Source organism: Eriocheir sinensis, chromosome 12 (assembly GCF_024679095.1).
Source record: "Eriocheir sinensis breed Jianghai 21 chromosome 12, ASM2467909v1, whole genome shotgun sequence".
In the NCBI taxonomy this organism is placed as follows: domain Eukaryota; kingdom Metazoa; phylum Arthropoda; class Malacostraca; order Decapoda; family Varunidae; genus Eriocheir; species Eriocheir sinensis.
The window spans coordinates 12,239,440-12,258,839 of record NC_066520.1 but is presented as its reverse complement, the minus strand read 5'-3'; the positions used below and the strand labels follow the sequence as shown (position 1 = coordinate 12,258,839).

The following is a 19,400-nucleotide window of genomic DNA, read 5'->3' as shown; positions in this document are numbered from 1 at the left end:
TCCTTAACAGATATAATACTTGTTATAATTTGCAAACTTTTGACTCCCACGTACATTTTCTTTCCTTACAAAAATCTGGCATTACACTTTGAGCAGCGGTTTTGATAGTGAAGACACATAGGGCCATACTCTTTAACATTTCAGCGTCCAAGCACACACTTTGACAAGGCTTTCGTAAGAGTTTTGGGCAAATCCAGAGGTAGTTTTATGATCCTGTTAGTAGGCTTGAAATGCCAGAATTTGCTCTTTACTACACTCACACACGACCTCTGCGTGTAACGAAACACACGAGAAATTAAACCAGACAAGGAAACGTTTTGCCGGCGCCGGGGATCGAACCCGCGACCAGCGTAACGGGAGAGCCACTCCTTTACCAGTCGGCCAAAGAGGTACCCCACTGGCTAACTGGGTTATGGGAGGCTCGCCCATCATGCAAGTCAGCACTACAGGCTGGCCATTCTTCTGTACCATGAACGTGAATAAACCCTCATTAGAACCCGATTCATCTCCTCTTTGGCCTTTGCAAATAGTTGATGTGAGAGGGGGAAGCGAATAAAAGTACGGACCATATTCTCAAACATTTTGGAGCCCACACGCCCACATTGGATAAGACTTTCGTAGAGGTTGTTGAGTAGGTATATTTCCATGGATGGCTCACGGCCGAAACGAGCCTCTGGTGATAGTATGACAAGGATAATTTTTTTACACTGTATATAACAAACACCCATGAGAAACCGACTAATCCTTTTTGTGTCTTTTAAAATGTTTGCAGTGAAAGCCGAAAGCGTCTGGGCAGCAGGTCAAGGCCTATGGATAGTAGATGTGGCTGTTCGGTTGTTTCAGGAAGCGAGGTTGGGATATGGGGTTGAAGGAGATGGTATTCATACAAAACACAGGTTGCTGTTAGAATGTATCATTGCACATTTACTACAATATCCACGCGGACTATATATTTTGGTCTATGCATGAAAGGTTGGTGAAGAGGGGGAAAAGGACCAATATGCCTCCAAACTTGTGAGGCTGCACGGAGAAGCGAAGCAGATCCGGCACTGGGTTTGAGCAGGTCTCGGTGCAGCAGGATAGGGATTGTCCAGTTAAGTTTGGGCATTTATCGAGGTTGCAGGGGGAGGCGGAGGTTAGTCTAGGCGCCCTCGTCTCTACCAACATATTCACCCGACGCACTGACGCCTCCCTGTCATCGTCTCCACCAGGAAGGACACGAACGCCACGGTTAATCCTAATGAGAGTAGTGGTAAAATTATGTAAAAATGAGTGGCAAAACTAGCAAAGTATAGTTATGGCTTCATAGTTCTTACTTTTTTTTTTATCTAATAGTATTTTCACATCGTATTTCCTGTTCTTGTATTTCCTGTTCTCTCCTTATCTTGTTAACGCCGCGTGAGTCAGTCTCTCTCTCTCTCTCTCTCTCTCTCTCTCTCTCTCTCTCTCTCTCTCTCTCTCTCTCTCTCTCTCGCAATACCTGCGACCAACACCATGAAGGGGCCGACGTAGGACTCCAGGTCGAGGGCAGAGATCTGGTTGGTGGCCCTGTCGAAGGAGGGCGACTTGAGGCACTGAGAGGTGTTGACGATCTCATTCCTCAGCCACATGTCTATCACGCCGGCCTCCTTCAGCTTCATGATCCTGGTGGAGAGAAGGGAGTTCATCGTCTCGTTATTGTAGCTGGGATGTGGAAGGACGAGCATGTAGGATTGTCAATTCACATCAAAGAGACTCAGTCGATGGTGAATTGAAGCAAAATGTGCATATCGCCATAGAGCTCTATAAAATTGGATTCTTCAAAATAAAATGTAGTTAATCTGTCAGTCGGGATGAGATACAGAGGCAGGAAATGAAAAATATGAGAAATAGGGATAAAGCGAGAGAATTAGGGATGAAAGACTGGGACAAAATATTAGGACAAGCACCAGTAGTTGGCCAGTTCTCTGTAGGGCGACTTTGTCCTGAAGGCGACGGCGAGATTGAAGCTGAACACCACCTCCTGGGCGATGTAGAGGTGGCATGCCCCGTTGGTGCTGCAGAAAATAGTTAATGTAGTCATTGATTTGTTCATCGACGGTATAAATGAGTGAGGAAAACGACAATACATTCCAAAGAACACATCTTCAAATTGGACATACGGAAAATTAGCATCAATCTCCAGACCGACCCGGAGGAAGGAACTTCGTTATAACTCGGTGCTCTAATGCTCACCTTGACTGAACGCCTCCGTCTGTCTGCCGTTCGAAGACTCACCTAAAGTCCCACGACATGGCCTTTTTCATGGTGGTGTGATCGCAGATGGCCGCGTAACGACCCTGCGAAATTGGCTCGCGGGCCGCCCAGCAGTCAATAATGCCTCCCTCGTGCCCGTCGTACACCTCTCGGGAGAGCCCTTCCTGCGACTCCTATAAGACACGATGCCACACTTAATGAAGACGTATATGTAAGTACAATGTCATAACATCTTCAATGACCTCGTTTGTGCCTCCGCCTTATCGCAAACCTGAATAAATGACTGAAAAATTACAACCAATCACGAAGGTGGAATAAAAGAACAAAGAGGGAAAAAGGGAGTTGAATACCGATTTCTTGTGATACTAGTGAAATCACTCAATCAGTTAGGGCATTGCCGGGGGGCGCGTTGCCTAGCCCACCCAACGACGCCATCCTAATAGGTTTCAGTCCCCACGCGCGCATGCTCACGCACCCTAAAGTACTGCAGCATCCATGACCCGGACTCGAGGCGCCACGGCATCTTGGTCTGCGTCACGAGATCCTGCAGGGAGTCGATGGGGATGGTGACGCGAGGCACGGTGAGCATGGCTGTCAGGATGCCGCTGTACGACGACATGAACACCAGCGACGCCAGCAGCCACGTCACCACCAGCACGCGGCTTCCGTCCGTCCGCGGCAGCCACTCCGTCGCTGCAGGAGAGACGTGTTGGCGCACATACACCCACATGACTGGTATATATATTTTCTTTTCATTACGACTATGTATAAAAGAAAATAGGCGTAGTGTAGGAAGAAACAAAAATAATAATAATAAAGAAAACTAACCGTAACAAGGAGTGAAAAAAAATACATTAGTATCCAGAAAGAAAAGGAAATTTATATATATTAAGTAGTATACGTATGTAAGAGTTCAAAACAGTGGCACAAAGCCGAAAAAACACAATACCTTCCTGCGTGAGTGCCTTGACGACCCACATGACTGACGTGGAGAGAGAATTCCCTCCTATCGGCTGCACGAAAATGCTTGCCTCGGCCTTCATCACGGCGGCGAAGGTGATAGTAATGGCGAACATGCCGGCCAGGATCGACAGCCATACCTGAGGTGCGGTATAAAAGTAAGTGGAAGTGATTGAAAAAGGTTTAAGATAAAATGTGAAACGTGAAGCGTGAAGAAGCAAAGGGGTCTGGGAGGGATGGGAGAGAGGGAATAAGAGAAGAGTTAGAAGAGTGGATAGGCGTTAAGACTCAAGAGGTTTGGTAAATAAACCTTCTTGGCAAGAACTGAGGTTTTCAATCGGCGAAGAATTGGATGCAAAAGGGTGGGAACAACTCCAGAGAAATGATACTGTTGAAAAAAACTCCAGTGCAAATTTTCTCTTGTATATAAACAAAAGCGGAAGGAAACAGAAGGAAGAGGAACTACAAATAGAATGAAACTAAACTAAATAAATGAAATAAGAAAATATAAGAGTTATAGAGAGGAAAAGAATGTACCGAGAAAGTAAACGGCTTGAGAAACCCCGTGACATCGCTCTCCTGGTGGGGCCGCTCCACCAGGATGCCGCTGTTGTCCGTCAGCACCGGCTCCGAGAAGTCACAGACAGTGTCTCGGGAGGCCGTCACGCCGAAGGGACCGAGGGCGAACTCCACTTCCTGTGGTGTTCCGAGGAAGGTGTGAGGAGTCAGGGCACGGGGGATGTTGCGAGGGAAACTCTGACGCCATAGCAAGTAGTGCAGTTAGTGACGTTCGGCGGTCAGAGGCTAGGACGTAGCAAGAGTGTGGCTTTACTTCGAAGTTTCATCATATTTCGATTAAAAACAGAAGAAAAAGATCACAATACGAACATATACCTTAGTATTGGTATCAGAGTTAGTGCATATTTTTTTGTTTTATAGTAAAGAAAGCAGGTCAGGGGTGAAACAACAACAACAAAAGTCTGCTATGCATTGATCCCGCCGAGGACAGGAGATTCCGAAAGGAGGGTCAAATAAGTAAGATTCCATATACAGGGATCACTAGATTTTAGACGAGACTTGCCTCCCGCTGCAGCATCCCCAGCATGCCCGACCAGTTGCCATCGGGGAGCGGTGTGCCCCACAGGTGGTCCTCGGGCTGCACTAGTTCATAGCTGTCGGGGCAGGGAAGGGGGAGATCAATTGGGTGCAATTATTTACATTAGTGAGTAGTTACGTACTTGATTACTGACTCATGAACATAGTAGCTCTCATCGATAAAAGGAGTCTACTAGGGGTGTGTGTGTGTGTGTGCGTGTGCGTGTGCGTGTGCGTGTGCGTGCGTGCGCGCGCGCGCGCGCGTTTCGATGACTACGTTCAAGCAGGACTACTCACTCGAATTCCAGCTTGTCCGCCAGTATCTGCAGCAGGTAGTCCATGGGTCCCGTGATGTGCACGACGCCCAGCTGGTCGCGCCGCACGCGTACCCACGTGCCCCACTCCACGCCACGAGGGGGAGAACACATCACTTACATTAAATAAATAAATACGTATACACATTATGTTTTAATCTCTAAAAAGAAGTGCAACTCTGCATGTGTTATTCCACCCCATACCCCATGATGAGCAAGACACCCTCCCACTACTACTACTACTCCCACTACAGTATCACTGTTTGGGGAAAAAAATCGTCTTATAAATAGGTGCGTATAATATGCCTTTTTAAATAATCTGTTTATATTGCGGTGGAATTTACTGTGATCACGCTTAAAACATGCTCGCGGGGTATTTTCGCGCATGATGACCAAGCAAACGTAGTCCTGCTGCTTGGCTGTAGTGAGACGCTATAAGGAAGGGTGACTCGTTACCTGGTCCACCGCCACCTTCAGAAATGTTCTTTTCCTTGAAGTGTTCATCTCCGCGCCCTGAACCAGCCGTCACGCAGCGGAGGGGAGCTGCTGTGTAAGGGAGAATAAGACAGTGCTCACTATAATGCTGATCGTGGTATAATGACGTATTCATAATTCTGTATCAGGGGATTTAGAGAGTTAGTGTGGTTGACTACTGATAATGTGCGTTGTTTAGACTTGTTTTTAGCACTAGATACCTTATCTAACTTCCTTTTAAATAGTCCTATCACACTCTATACCCCAACCTCAAGGGCAAATGTGACGATGAACAACGTGTCCACACGTAGCTATAGCGTATGCTCCCAACTTTACACCTTTTTTAACGTGCTATACGCCTGGCTATATTGACATACCAGTCCTCGGAAGCTGATGTTTTGTTTCTAACGCCCGACGACGAGGCGCGCCCGTCTCTTGGTTGAGAAGTTTGGGACTGTCAGGTTACGGTAGGTGGCTGCTTCTCTTAAGCATTATGAAAATAAGGCCACAACAAAGGCATGCGAAACCCACACCTGCGCCAGGTGGCCCGTTAGCACCTGCTGCTGACTCCGTTTTCATGTTGATTGGATATGAATGCGAATGAGCCACGCTGCGCTTTTTTCTCCACACTTGGCCACTGAAATTATGACATGAGAAGGCATGGGCTGTGCCACACGTGTCCTTCCTGATAGGTTTGTCGTAGTTGTAGATGAATAATGCCTGTATATAACTATCTGTATATCTATTCATCTATTTATCTATATGTATCGATATATTCACATATCAATACTTTTTTTATTTACCTTCCTCCCTACAAATGTAATAAATGTGTATAGTATATAATAAGACGAAGAAAAATAATAGTACCAATCATCATCATCAGCTTCCCCTTTGCGACGGTAATGCACGCGAGATATCAAAACATACACTTTTAAAATCGAATACCTACAGAATAATATCGAAGAGCCAATTGATTATTTCTCCGAAAGGCGTAATTATGTACTACAGAGAGAGAGAGAGAGAGAGAGAGAGAGAGAGAGAGAGAGAGAGAGAGAGAGAGAGAGAGAGAGAGAGAGAGAGAGAGAGAGAGAGAGAGAGAGAGAGAGAGAGAGAGAATCGTATAATCGTATCCATCCCTCTTCTTCCTTCTTTTCTCACTCCCCCCTCCTTTTCTCCCTTACACCCCCCCTCCCCCCCTCTTTCTCCTAAAAACACTACTAGTTCCTCCTACGATTCTCTGCTTGTCGTCATTCACACGTGTTTAAAAGATTTAATCACACTGTTGGCAATGGTCTCTATAACTATTACACTGTTCCGTCATTTTCCTATTTTCCCTTTGCCAATAATTAGTTTTTTTTTCCATAGTTAACAGTAGTCTTGGTTCTGTTCTCTAGTGGCTACCTATTCCTGTACTCCTATTTCGAACCTGTTCTTACCCACGTTTTTTTTTCTTTTTCAGATTAATGATTTGTTCAGCATTAAGGGCATCTACTATTTTGTTAATCATCATGTCATCTTTGCCATCAATCCTGTATATAGGCGACCATTACTTACTTACCTTACTTATCCCCTACACTCGTGGCAGGCTACACGCAAAGAGACAAACAAACAAACGCAAACATAGAAATAGAAAAGGGAGGATCAATATTGGTAGTTATGGAGCAAGGTGGCCGAGGAGGTTGATGGCAATTCACTTTAATGTTAAATTAGGGGTTATTAACATGTCACGCTGATGTAATTCTAATGGTCTCAACACTATGTAATCATCCAATTGCACACTTGTGATTTCCACTTGAATATCAATTAAGATGTTCACCACAGCTGCTGCTGATGATGTGTGCTTTTTACTTTTTACGTTAATGATCAAAATTGACTTGTTCGTAAAGACGCGTGCGGTAACAGGACAGGAACTTATTTAGAATATGCAGTTGATACCCTTTGGTTTTAATAGGGTAACAGGTGATGAGGGTATTCTGACGGCCGGAGCACACACACACACACACACACACACACACACACACACACACACACACACACACACACACACACCCGGGTTTATCTTCTTTCACCTACTGGTATGTTGCGTGTGAGTAGGCAGTCTCGAGAGAGACCCGCAGCAGACCAAGAGGTGAATTACACACACACATACACACACAATCTTCAATCCACGTTTAGGCCCTTTCAGAGGTAAGTCATGGCAACTAGCTTTTTGCTTCGGTTTCGGCTATGTCCTCAGTTATGCTGTGCCTATGGCTAGAGATGTAAAGAGATTCCAGGTGTGTTGTGTCCATTTTTAGTTTGTCTACAAACTTGGTGATAGTGTAAAGGTAACTACGAGTATTATGTGTCGTTCTCTACTTGTGTGTTCCCATAAAACTACCAATGAATATTCTTTTGCATCTCAGGGAGTTATTACGTAAAATACATTGTAAGCGTTCCTAGAAATTTGTATTGTCTTAACAGGATACATAGTTTTTATTGGTGCAACTTACCTCGAGGACCCCGTGAGTGACCTTTTGTGTCTATCCAAGGCAGACAAAGATAGGGTTCAGTGTGTCAGCTGCAACAAGGCTGTGCTTATGGACTAGTGTGCTTGAGTCACTTCAGGCCATCATAGCAATTCTGAAGTGGTATTAATGTCTTGGAGGCCACGTGGTGTGTAGTCAGCTGTTGTCGTATCACCTGAGGTGAGGAGTTGGGTTTTATTTTTACATATGCTCGTTCCTTTCAAGGTTAGGGTGCTATTATTTAAGTATTCATTAATAGCTCTGGACGACCATCTGCCTTTCAGGTTGAGAGGAAATCTGTAAAAGAAAGTTATTTAACTGGTAAGGTAAAGTTTAAGGCATACTGTAAGTTGTGCGTGACCTCGGTGCTCATCTTCGTTGCATTTTATTTATTGTTTAGTGTGTACCTATAGTTTGTTACGGATTTCCCTTTTTTTTTCTAATCAAGTCAGGCATGACAATCCATCGAGCAAAGGCTCCGTGGCAGAAACAGGTAATTCACACGGCTGTCTGAATCGACATGCCTGGCGCACAGGTAAGGGCCTGTGGCGGGAAGTGACCCTTTTAGTCTGTTAACATGGGTCGATGAGACATCCGGATTACCACATTTTACTTCCTCAGGTAGCCATTTATCGACCATCCCGAAAGGGAGGATAAACAGATGGGTGGAATATGTGCCGACTGCCTAGGCCGGGATTCGAACTCGGATCCGCAGATTCGTAACTATACATGCTAACCTCGAGGTTGGGCGTATCGTCTCCGCCAGTTCTTCTCCCCCGCACATATGTTATCCATATACAGGGGCCTTGTCAGCCCTCGTGTGTAGTATGCATCACGAGTGTGTGTGTATGTGTGTGTGTGTGTGGGGGGGGGGGGGGCTCCACTCACAGCTCTCTTGGACAGAGTAGTCAAAGACTCTTCGTCAAGTGTTTTCACCTCAGGGAACTAGACGTCCCTTCTCTGCATAGTCTCAGGTCACCCTTGGACAAGATGTAATACCTGATCTGTATCCCGTGCTAGGGTCACGGTGAAGCCTCTGGGCAGCAGCAGTGGTGGATTGGACTGCAGGCAGAGGATCTCTTTATGAGACAATGGCTGGAGTTCCAGGGTCCTAGTCAGCTGGACCGTGCCTATTTATTTAGGCCTGCGGTGTAGAGGAGTGTGGCGACCTCTACACTAAAAAGCCTCCCTGGGAACCAGTTGTCGGTGTGAGCTCCCTGTCCTTCCCCTCTATCGACGGTACTCCCATCCTTATTCTGCATAACAGCTGGTTCTTGTTTTCTCCTGAAAGAGATGTCTTCCGTGGGCCATTTGAGGTTGTACCTCCCGGCTTCTAGGTGGAGTTTCTGAGGGTTTTTCTTATACTCAAGGAATATTTCAGCTTTTTGGTCTCTCAGGAAGGACGTCTGATACTCTCTAGAGTTGGTGGAGAACACCTGGTGACAGGTGCCACTGGCGAGGCCTCGAAAGGGTCACAGAGTTGGGTTAGACGTTTCGGAAAATGGGAACGAATTGCTGGTTCCTCTCCTCCCTTGCCAGCTCTGCTCTGTGTGACTACGCCGGCCCCGTTCTATGGGACAAAACTTCGAGGACAATAGCTGAAAAGCGCCGGGTTGTGAAAGTCTCTCTCGTGACCGAGGCTCAGGACAAGCGATTGGTCTATGAGGCTTTTTCAAGACCCTGTGGGAGTGAACTCCCAGTGTTGGAGGCATCTAACACAGCAGTATCTAATTTCCATGCAAAATTTTTATCCAATTCAATTTATGGTCACAATTTAAGTTATTTCGAAAGCGCTTTTAATATTTGCCCAAACTGTTAACTCGCTTAAATTTCTAACAATGCCTTCGAACCTTAAGTGTGACGTCTGTCCCGGACGATTTGCAGCTCAGTACTTCCAGCTGAGTAGAACTTGCCGCCTCTGCGTTCAAAGATTACAACTTCAGAAGGCTGTGACTGAATGGAAAGTCAAACGAAAAGAAATTCGAAGCCCTTCAGGAATTTGTTGCAAGCAATGTGGCAGTGACTCCACCATCGATGGTGGAGAGGCCCTCCACCGAGACTGTGCCCTCTCCAGACGAATCTCCTGCTTCACGGGAGGACGTGTTACCTGCCTCACAGGTTGACTCCCAGCCTGCCTCACAGGCTAACCCCCAGCCTGCCTCACAGGATAACCCCCAGCCTGTCTCACAGGCCACCTCCCAGTCTGCCACACAGGCTAACCCACAACCTGCCTCACAGGCTAACTCCAGCCTGAATCACAGGCTAACCCCCAGCCTGACTCACAGGCTAATCCCCAGCCTGCCTCACAGGCTAACCCCCAGCCTGCCTCACAGGCTAACCCCCAGCCTGCCTCACAGGCTAACCCCCAGCCTGCCTCACAGGCTAACCCCCAGCCTGCCTCACAGGCTAACCCCCAGCCTGCCTCACAGGCTAGCCCCATCCCAGGCTAACCCCCAGCCTGCCTCACAGGCTAACCCCCAGCCTGCCTCACAGGCTAACCCCCAGCCTGCCTCACAGGCTAACCCCCAGCCTGCCTCACAGGCTAACCCCCAGCCTGCCTCACAGGCTAACCCCCAGCCTGCCTCACAGGACAACTTCCAGCCTGCCCCACTTAACGCTTCTCTTCCTGCTTCACAGGATGTCGAGTTCCAACCTGTAGGGAATGGAGCCAAACCGAAGCAGACAACCAAGGATTTACTGACCCCCACTACCTTCAATAGGTTCCAGGTGCTGGCAGACACCATGGAGGATGAGTTTGAGACTCGCCTAGTTGGGGACTCCATGGTGCGTGGCCAGCTGGTTGATTTCTGTGGTCGTTCATCAAACGGCCGCAGAAAACGTTACTGGTATCCAGGTGCCAGACTGGACGACATCACCGCAGCGTGCGATGATGTCATGAGAAATGCCGACCGAAACACCCTCTGTCATTCACGCGGGGACAAATGACGTAAAGACAACCCGTTCTGAGGAACTGCTTGAGAAATACCGCCGCATGATCAAGCAGTATAAACGTAAAACGGATGCCAGTAACATCATAATCTCAGAAATCCTCCCGAGGGTCGGTGCCGAATCTAGCTTTTACAGTAAGGCCTTCAGCACAAACAACAGACTTCAGTCCCTTTGCTCACAAGAAAACGTCAAGTTCGCTAACTTGTGGAACAGTTTTTACTACGATTCAGACTTGTTCCTTGCTGATGGCATCCACTTAAACCCTGTTGAAGCAGCCCGTTTCGGAAGGCTGCTCTGTGACCAAATGGCTCTTCGAAAGCCAAAAAACGCGGAGGCGAGAACACCAGCAGCTCCACCGTAAGGGAGCACTCAACCCGCGAAACCCCCGACTCGAATCACATTAAAGCTTGCTATGTAAACGCTCGTAGCCTATGTAACAAATTTGAAGACTTAGAAGTCCTCGCAGCTACAAATCATTATCACATCATCGGAGTCACAGAATCTTGGATAGACTCTTCAAATAGAGATTTCATTGCGGAATATAGATTACCGGGTTATACCATCTTTAGCCATGAAAGAGAGAACAGACAGGGTGGAGGCGTTATCTTTTATATCCACAACTCTCTCCATCCAGATCCATGAAAACAGATATTATAACCAATGTAGACACGGTCTTCATTGAAATAAAAAATAAATCTCGTAAAATAGTAATAGGACTTATCTACAGACCGCCAAGGCAGACTCTTGATATCGACCACGCATTAAGTGAATTATTATTAGAAACAAGTAGCAGTTGCGAGGCAGTAATTGTTGGGGACTTTAACTTGCCAGTGAAAAGATGGGGTGAACCGTTGAACTGTCATACAAGGCTCGACCTGTACACAAATTTACTAGAAAGTGATTTACATCAACACGTTCAAGAACCGACTCGGGAAAATAATATACTTGACCTTATCTTTTCAACGACAGCTGATCTAGTTAACGAAGTAAATGTTGGTCCAATTTTTAGTTCTAGCGATCACCGAACAATCACATTCAGCATCAATATGAAAGAAAGTAAAATAACTCCTAGTAAAGAAAAGGTGCCTGATTATCAGAGAGCGAATTTCGTAAGACTCCGATCAATTCTAAATAATTCTGACTGGACTGAAATCACGGCGGAAACAGATATTAATAAATCTTGGGGGGCCTTCAACACAATATTGAACAATACCATAAGTATTTGCGTACCCTGTCGTAACAGACGTTCAGCTTTTAAGAAGAAACCCAAATGGTGGAATAACGAAATTCAAAATAGCCTATCTCTTAAAAAACGCGTATACAGTAGATACATATCAACTCAGAGTGAGGCTGACAAACTAAAGTTGGACAGAATTCGCCGCGAAACCAAGAAATTAATAAAACGAAGCAGGAAATTTTTTGAAGAATATATAGCGGAAACGAGTAAATCTAATCCTAAAGAATTTTTAGCTATGTAAATAATAAAAAGTCACTCACTTGTGGTATCGGACCGCTTGCTAATGAGAATGGTAACCACACGAACGATGAAAATGAAATGGCTACAATCCTAAATAACTTTTTCGCATCCGTATTTACCAACGAAGATTGTTTATCACCTCAACCGCCGGATGTTAGAAGGACCGAAAAGATGTTAAGTGGCGTGCTCATCGTAGAAAGTGACATTTTATGCACAATTGAAAAGATTAAAGTAAGCAAAGCTCCTGGTCCAGACAAAATTACCCCTTGGGTCTTAAAAGAAATCAAACATCAAATTTGTAAACCGCTCTCCATCATATTCAATAAATCTTTAACAGCTGGAAAAGTCCCGTCGGATTGGAAACTAGCAAATGTCACACCAATTTTCAAAAAGGGGGACAAGTCTCATCCAGAAAACTATCGACCAATTAGCCTGACATATATTGTTTGTAAGTTAATGGAGACTGTCATTCGCAATCAGTCTTCGAACTGTCCTATCCATTCCTACGCCGATGATTCCACTCTGCATTACTCAACTTCTTTTAATAGAAGACCCACCCTACAGGAACTTAACGACTCAAGGCTGGAGGCTGCAGAACGCTTAGCCTCAGACCTTACTATTATTTCCGATTGGGGCAAGAAGAACCTGGTGCCCTTCAACGCCTCAAAAACACAGTTTCTCCACCTATCCACTCGACACAATCTTCCAAACAACTATCCCCTATTCTTTGACAACACCCAGCTATCACCTTCCTCAACACTAAACATCCTCGGTCTATCCTTAACTCAAAATCTCAACTGGAAACTTCATATCTCATCTCTTACTAAAACAGCTTCCTCGAGGCTGGGCGTTCTGTACCGTCTCCGCCAGTTCTTCTCCCCTGCACAGTTGCTGTCCATATACAGGGGCCTTGTCCGCCCTCGTATGGAGTATGCATCTCATGTGTGGGGGGGCTCCACTCACACAGCTCTTCTGGACAGAGTGGAGGCTAAGGCTCTTCGTCTCATCAGCTCTCCTCCTCATACTGATAGTCTTCTACCTCTTAAATTCCGCAGCAATGTTGCCTCTCTATCTTCTATCGATATTTTCACGCTGACTGCTCTTCTGAACTTGCTAACTGCATGCCTCCCCCCCTCCCGCGGCCCCGCTATACTCGACTTTCTACTCATGCTCTTCCCTATACTGTCCAAACCCCTTATGCAAGAGTTAACCAGCATCTTCACTCTTTCATCCCTCACGCTGGTAAACTCTGGAACAATCTTCCTTCATCTGTATTTCCTCCTGCCTACGACTTGAACTCTTTCAAGAGGAGGGTTTCAGAACATCTCTCCTCCCGTATTTGATCTCGCTTTCGGCCACCTCTTTTGTTTCTTTTTTAGGAGCAGCAAGTAGCGGGCTTTTTTTTATTATTGTTTTCTTTTTTTGTGTGCCCTTGAGCTGCCTCCTTTCTTCACAATGAAGAAACCCGGGTGCAGAGATCCTTTCAATTGCTACATGGAGTATGAACATCCCTGCTTGCCAGTTTTCTTCATTGAGATGTCCTCATTGTGTACTTTTAATGACACCTCTCCACATGTTAGATGGCCATCCAGATAGGTATCCTTTAGGTTGTCAAGTCCCTTTTCTGCGCATCAGCTGTCATATCTATTCATGGTTCTCTGGTGCCTAATCTCTGCCAAGATTACAGCACTGGAGGAAAGAACATCTACAAGTAAAGATTTGAAAATTAGAGGACAGCATGGAATGGTAGCTACTGTGTATAGTTTATTCGTCATGAATTTTCTATTCCTCATGCAACAGGTTTCTGCTGTAGTGAAGTAGGGGAACCTAATTTTTATAAATGCCTATAGTAGTAACTAATAATGAATGGTCTACCACCAGTGACGTACAATGAGACCAAACTTTCCAGAGGTGCTTCCGTGGTTCTGATGACTGAAATGGCTCCCAAGTGGGCCCACAATGAGGTGTCAAGGACCTCTGCTTCCGTCACTCGCTTCCTCCTTCATGTCTGGAGAAGTGTCCTGTAGAACTATTCGAGCAGCACGATGAGTGTCAACAGAGGATTCTGACCAGGCACTGTAGACATTATTAGGAGTGAACTTATATGGCTGCCATAGGAAAGCAGGGATAATCTCTATCTTAGATGTTCGCTGAGGGTTATTAAGACACCAGAAAGCTAGCAAGTGAGAGAAGTGTCTCCAGTCTCCCACCAGATTCCATATCTGCAATAGCAACTTCTGTGAAGCCCCTACACTCTAAAGAACTCCAATAAATGCTCATAATTTGAGATTTACCTTATATATCATAAAAAACGAGCCGTATGAATCATAAGCACACAAGTGCCAACTTTAAAAGAGCTACAAGTGTATAAGAAACTGCATTATCCTCCCAACTCGTGCGTCATATCCATCAGCCTCACCTTTTAAGACAAAGGAGGTTTTATAGGTTCTGCTCTCTTGCTGTTTTGACGCTTGTGGAAGAGTGGTTCTTGAGGGCTCAACTTGCCTCAGTTTTCCTGACAGCCTAGCAGCATGGTAGTTACTTCTCTCCCTTAAACTGACTACGTTTGACACTTCATCTTTCCCCCAAAAAGCAATTAAATACTTTATTCTGATGAGTCCTTCAGTGTCAAGTCTTGTGAAACATGACCACCAGGGCACTGATGCTGTGATGCTGCAGTTTTTTTTTTTTTAACAGTACAGGAAGCAAATCAAAAGGCAAGACAATCAGAGAAAGGCCAGTAACGTACTACTACTGTAAAAAGATGACAAGGAAAAAAAAAAAGAATGATTAAAGTTTGTTTGAGAGGTGTCTCTATACTCCCTCCCGGAAAGATTACTGATTTTAACTCGTCTCAGTCTTACAATTATAAACATAGTATGCAATTTGATTCATCCATCAGACTGTCATTGCTGCCCCATTTCCCATAAAAGCAAAGTCAGTAGAAATTTGTCATTTAATCGAGTGGCTATCCATCCGTCGGATCTCTCTTTGAAGCTCGTTACTAACTTTTTTACTCTATTGCTTCTGTGAAACTCGTGACTAAGATGTTATGGAAGAATTAATTATATACTGCAGTAAAAATATAAGCATCATTCAGGTAACTCTGGTCATGTGTTCCCCAGAAGCAGCAACATTTTGGTTTGCATCAATCATGTCTTTTACAACCCTGAACACTCACCATTGCCCTGTTCAGTGGCTTAGCTAAGACTGGCACCCATCGGAAAATGCCAAAAAGATGCGATGATCAGAGGCGTACCCAGAGCTGTAAAACGATGATCAGGGGCGTACCCAGAGCTGTAAAACGATGATCAGGGGCGTACCCAGAGCTGTAAAACGATGATCAGAGGCGTACCCAGAGCTGTAAAACGATGATCAGAGGCGTACCCAGAGCTGTAAAACGATGATCAGAGGCGTACCCAGAGCTGTAAAACGATGATCAGGGGCGTACCCAGAGCTGTAAAACGATGATCAGGGGCGTACCCAGAGCTGTAAAACGATGATCAGAGGCGTACCCAGAGCTGTAAAACGATGATCAGAGGCGTACCCAGAGCTGTAAAACGATGATCAGAGGCGTACCCAGAGCTGTAAAACGATGATCAGGGGCGTACCCAGAGCTGTAAAACGATGATTGGGGGCGTACCCAGAGCTGTAAAACGATGATCAGGGGCGTACCCAGAGCTGTAAAACGATGATCAGAGGCGTACCCAGAGCTGTAAAACGATGATCTGGGGCGTACCCAGAGCTGTAAAACGATGATCAGGGGCGTACCCAGAGCTGTAAAACGATGATCGGGGGCGTACCCAGAGCTGTAAAACGATGATCAGGGGCGTACCCAGAGCTGTAAAACGATGATCAGAGGCGTACCCAGAGCTGTAAAACGATGATCGGGGGCGTACCCAGAGCTGTAAAACGATGATCAGGGGCGTACCCAGAGCTGTAAAACGATGATCAGAGGCGTACCCAGAGCTGTAAAACGATGATCAGAGGCGTACCCAGAGCTGTAATACGATGATCAGGGGCGTACCCAGAGCTGTAAAACGATGATCAGGGGCGTACCCAGAGCTGTAAAACGATGATCAGGGGCGTACCCAGAGCTGTAAAACGATGATCGGGGTCGTACCCAGAGCAGTAAGACGATGATCGCGGGCGTACCCAGAGCTGTAAAACGATGATCGGGGGCGTACCCAGAGCTGTAAAACGATGATCAGGGGCGTACCCAGAGCTGTAAAACGATGATCTGGGGCGTACCCAGAGCTGTAAAACGATGATCGGGGGCGTACCCAGAGCTGTAAAACGATGATCGGGGCGTACCCAGAGCTGTAAAACGATGATCGGGGGCGTACCCAGAGCTGTAAAACGATGATCGGGGGCGTACCCAGAGCTGTAAAACGATGATCGGGGGCGTACCCAGAGCTGTAAAACGATGATCGGGGGCGTACCCAGAGCTGTAAAACGATGATCGGGGGCGTACCCAGAGCTGTAAAACGATGATCGGGGGCGTACCCAGAGCTGTTACAGGGTGTGTGTGTCTTTTTTCTACTAAATGTGGACCTTGGTAGGCACTTGAGGGGTGATGGGGTTCGGGGACTTTTGTTCCAGTTTTTCTTTTTGATTTTCTTAGACAGTGGACCTTTTAGCAGATGGAGTCGTCTGACCCCCCCCTGGGGTATACGACTCTGATAATTGATATGACAGAAATATGCACAAGACTGAAAAAAATCCCTCTCCTCGAGGTAACTGTCATCTCATAGGCCTGTTAATCTGAAGACCCTTAGCTACGCCACTGACCCTGTTCTGACCAGGGTTGAATCAAATACTGATTTTTTATAAGTCAAATACAAATACAAATACTTTTGTTCCTGAATCTAAGAATACAAATACAAATACAAGTACTGGTTCAAAAACTACAAATAAAAATACAAATATTCCTATTCCAGATCTCAGATACAAATAAAAATTCTAATGAAATTATGCAAAAAATATAAACAGTTTTTTTTTTCACACAAGTTTACACTTTACATATCATAATTGCATTTTATCATCATTTATGCCCGGAAGGTTTCTCTTTTACTCGCTCAGGAGTGTAAAAATTGCCGGCCTTGCTAAACACCCTCTCAGATGGTGCCGACGGTGCACAGCACCCTTGAATATTCTTGGCAAAGTGCTTCAAAATTTTGAAGCGTTTTTGTATCACGCCAGTACCTCAGTGGGTTGACATCAAAAGTCAGAGGGTTTAGGGTGGGGGAGCATATTTAAACTACTCCAACCGAACTTTACGACCTGCTAACGGGGGGGCTTCGCCCCCCTCGATCTCCCCTTCTAACCAGGGGGGCTGCGCCCCCCCCCCCTGGACCCCCCCACATGTATATGCGATTTATTTCTGCGAGGAGGTATTTCTCGCAACACCGGCTGCACCACCGCCGCGGCCCCCGCCAGAAAAGGCTGCGCTTTCGTGAATATTATCCCCTATTTTCAACAATAAATAGTCCTTGAATTGGATTTTGAAAGCGTTTCCATGATTGTTGAACGTTTGTAGAAAAGTTATATGAAGAGCTAGTGACGTTTCATAAGGTAGTTAATGAAATACTGGCACGGTACTAAAACGAATCTTAACCCTGATCACTAAACAAGAAAGTGACATGCACACCTGTATAAGGTTAACGCGGTGATCAGCAGGACAGCACGCGGAGACTGGGACGGCCACCTGCTGGAGATGAGTGACGAGTCGCTGCTGCCGCTCCACCTCGACGCGCCTCTGACCCACCACCGCTGTCCAGTCCTCGAACACTCCCACGAAGCTGTAGCTTGAGTATCTTGTCTGTACACTCGTTCACCCACTCACCCATACACTCATTAGTTTCATGAATTACTGCTGCCTATGAGCGAGGTGAGAAAGAACGAGTGATAGATGTAAGGAGGCCTGTCTAAAGGTGACCTTTTAGAATGGAAGTCGTCCAGTCCACAGGGAGTAGTCAAGTAATTACATCGGTGAGGCTCGAATCATATTCCTTTCCACCTATACAGTTCAACTAGCTGTTACCCTACCCACCTGTTACAATATTTGATTAGTTCATGCTTTCAAAGCCAGCAGTATTTTATTAAAAGCTACTGAGATACGGTGGAGTGACATTTTGCAAGCACATGTCTAAACGTCAATTACCTGGTGAGTGGCGGCAGTCAGAGCAAGCAGCGGGTTCACAGTGAAGCCGGACACACCACCCTTCTGGACGCCGTGAGAACAACTGATGAAGGCCCGGGGGGCCGGGGCCCGGGCAGCGGCTGGTCCGTGGGAATGAAGCCTGGATTCGAATCACCATATGAAGGCGATGATGTAGCTTTGGCCGAGAAGCTTCTGACGTTCATTTGTAACTTGACGGCATCCGGTGGTAACTATATATCCGTCATAATAACGCGTCATGTATTATAGTAGATTGCTGCTTAGCAGAGATTGTAACGAAGGCAGGAGGCAATAATCCCACTTTGAAAAAAAATAACAAAATGCCGGGATTCGAATGTCACTACGAATAAAGAAGAATAAGAAAAAAAAAAAGGGCAGAGAAGGTAAAGAAAATTTCCACTGCCAGTTACATTTCTTTGAAAATATCCATTTCTCATTAGTTCATATAAATGTAGGGGCGAAATATATATATTTCCGGTGAACCTCACTTGATATTCATTATTCGGCAATGCACCAACAATACAACCATCTTTCTGACAATGCATCCGTGTCATGGAGCGAGTCTTCCACACCTGTTGTCCGATTCCGGTTACTCAAGCTGCGAATTTGAGGTTGAGAGATAGCAGATTTGGGTGAATGAGTTTTATTGTTCACTTGTAAAGAAATGGACAAGTCAGAGTGTCCTAATATATGACAGTGTGAATTTTTTTTTTGCCACAATCTAAGTCATTGATGGTGATATTTGCAATTTATGAAATTAATCAGTCATCCCAATCATTAATTGAAGATGTAGTAAGAGGATTGTTTATGATATGTCACAGAGTACGAGTGTGTCAAGAAAATATAAAGGAAAGTTAAATGACGAGCTAATTAAGCACCCTGTACACGGGGATGCCAACATTTATAAGGCAGATAGTCAACCATGTCTTGTCATATACAGAACAGCATGGTAAACTATAAACTTATTTTTAAACACATAACTCCTATTTATCAGTATATTCAATGAGATATTCTTCAAACATCACAGTAGCTACAAAAGGTGGTACAGCTGAGGAGAATGTTTGAACATCAATGAATACCTAAAAACTCGTCTGAAGAGGTTGAGGCTCCTGTGAGTGAAGCCAAAAGTCAGTGTCACCAACGAAACAAATGAAAACATCAATGAGATAGCTTTGTACTGCACCACTGTTCCATAGGGCTGCAGCACC

At 45.5% G+C, this 19,400-nt stretch overlaps 1 protein-coding gene across 8 annotated transcripts; it reads right to left on the bottom strand.

Moving 5' to 3' along the window:
* Positions 1–897: 897 nt before the first annotated feature.
* Positions 898–18,285, bottom strand: LOC126997414 (glutamate receptor ionotropic, delta-2-like). Of its 8 annotated transcripts, none has more exons than XM_050858490.1 (13): positions 18,175–18,285; positions 17,662–17,851; positions 7,571–7,760; positions 5,061–5,150; positions 4,588–4,691; positions 4,273–4,367; positions 3,733–3,887; positions 3,185–3,335; positions 2,711–2,928; positions 2,257–2,408; positions 1,929–2,036; positions 1,481–1,644; positions 898–1,202 (listed from the first exon to the last, which is right to left on the bottom strand). In XM_050858490.1, exons 4-13 carry the CDS (start codon positions 5,106–5,108, stop codon positions 946–948), a joined length of 1,452 nt encoding a protein of 483 aa, XP_050714447.1. In that variant the 5' UTR covers positions 5,109–5,150; positions 7,571–7,760; positions 17,662–17,851; positions 18,175–18,285; the 3' UTR covers positions 898–945. The 8 variants fall into 8 exon arrangements, with proteins under 8 accessions (XP_050714447.1, XP_050714446.1, XP_050714449.1 ...); XM_050858489.1 differs by having other exon boundaries at positions 17,662–17,890; positions 18,175–18,270; XM_050858492.1 differs by having other exon boundaries at positions 17,662–17,818; positions 18,175–18,259.
* Between the last annotated feature and the right edge of the window lie 1,115 nt (positions 18,286–19,400).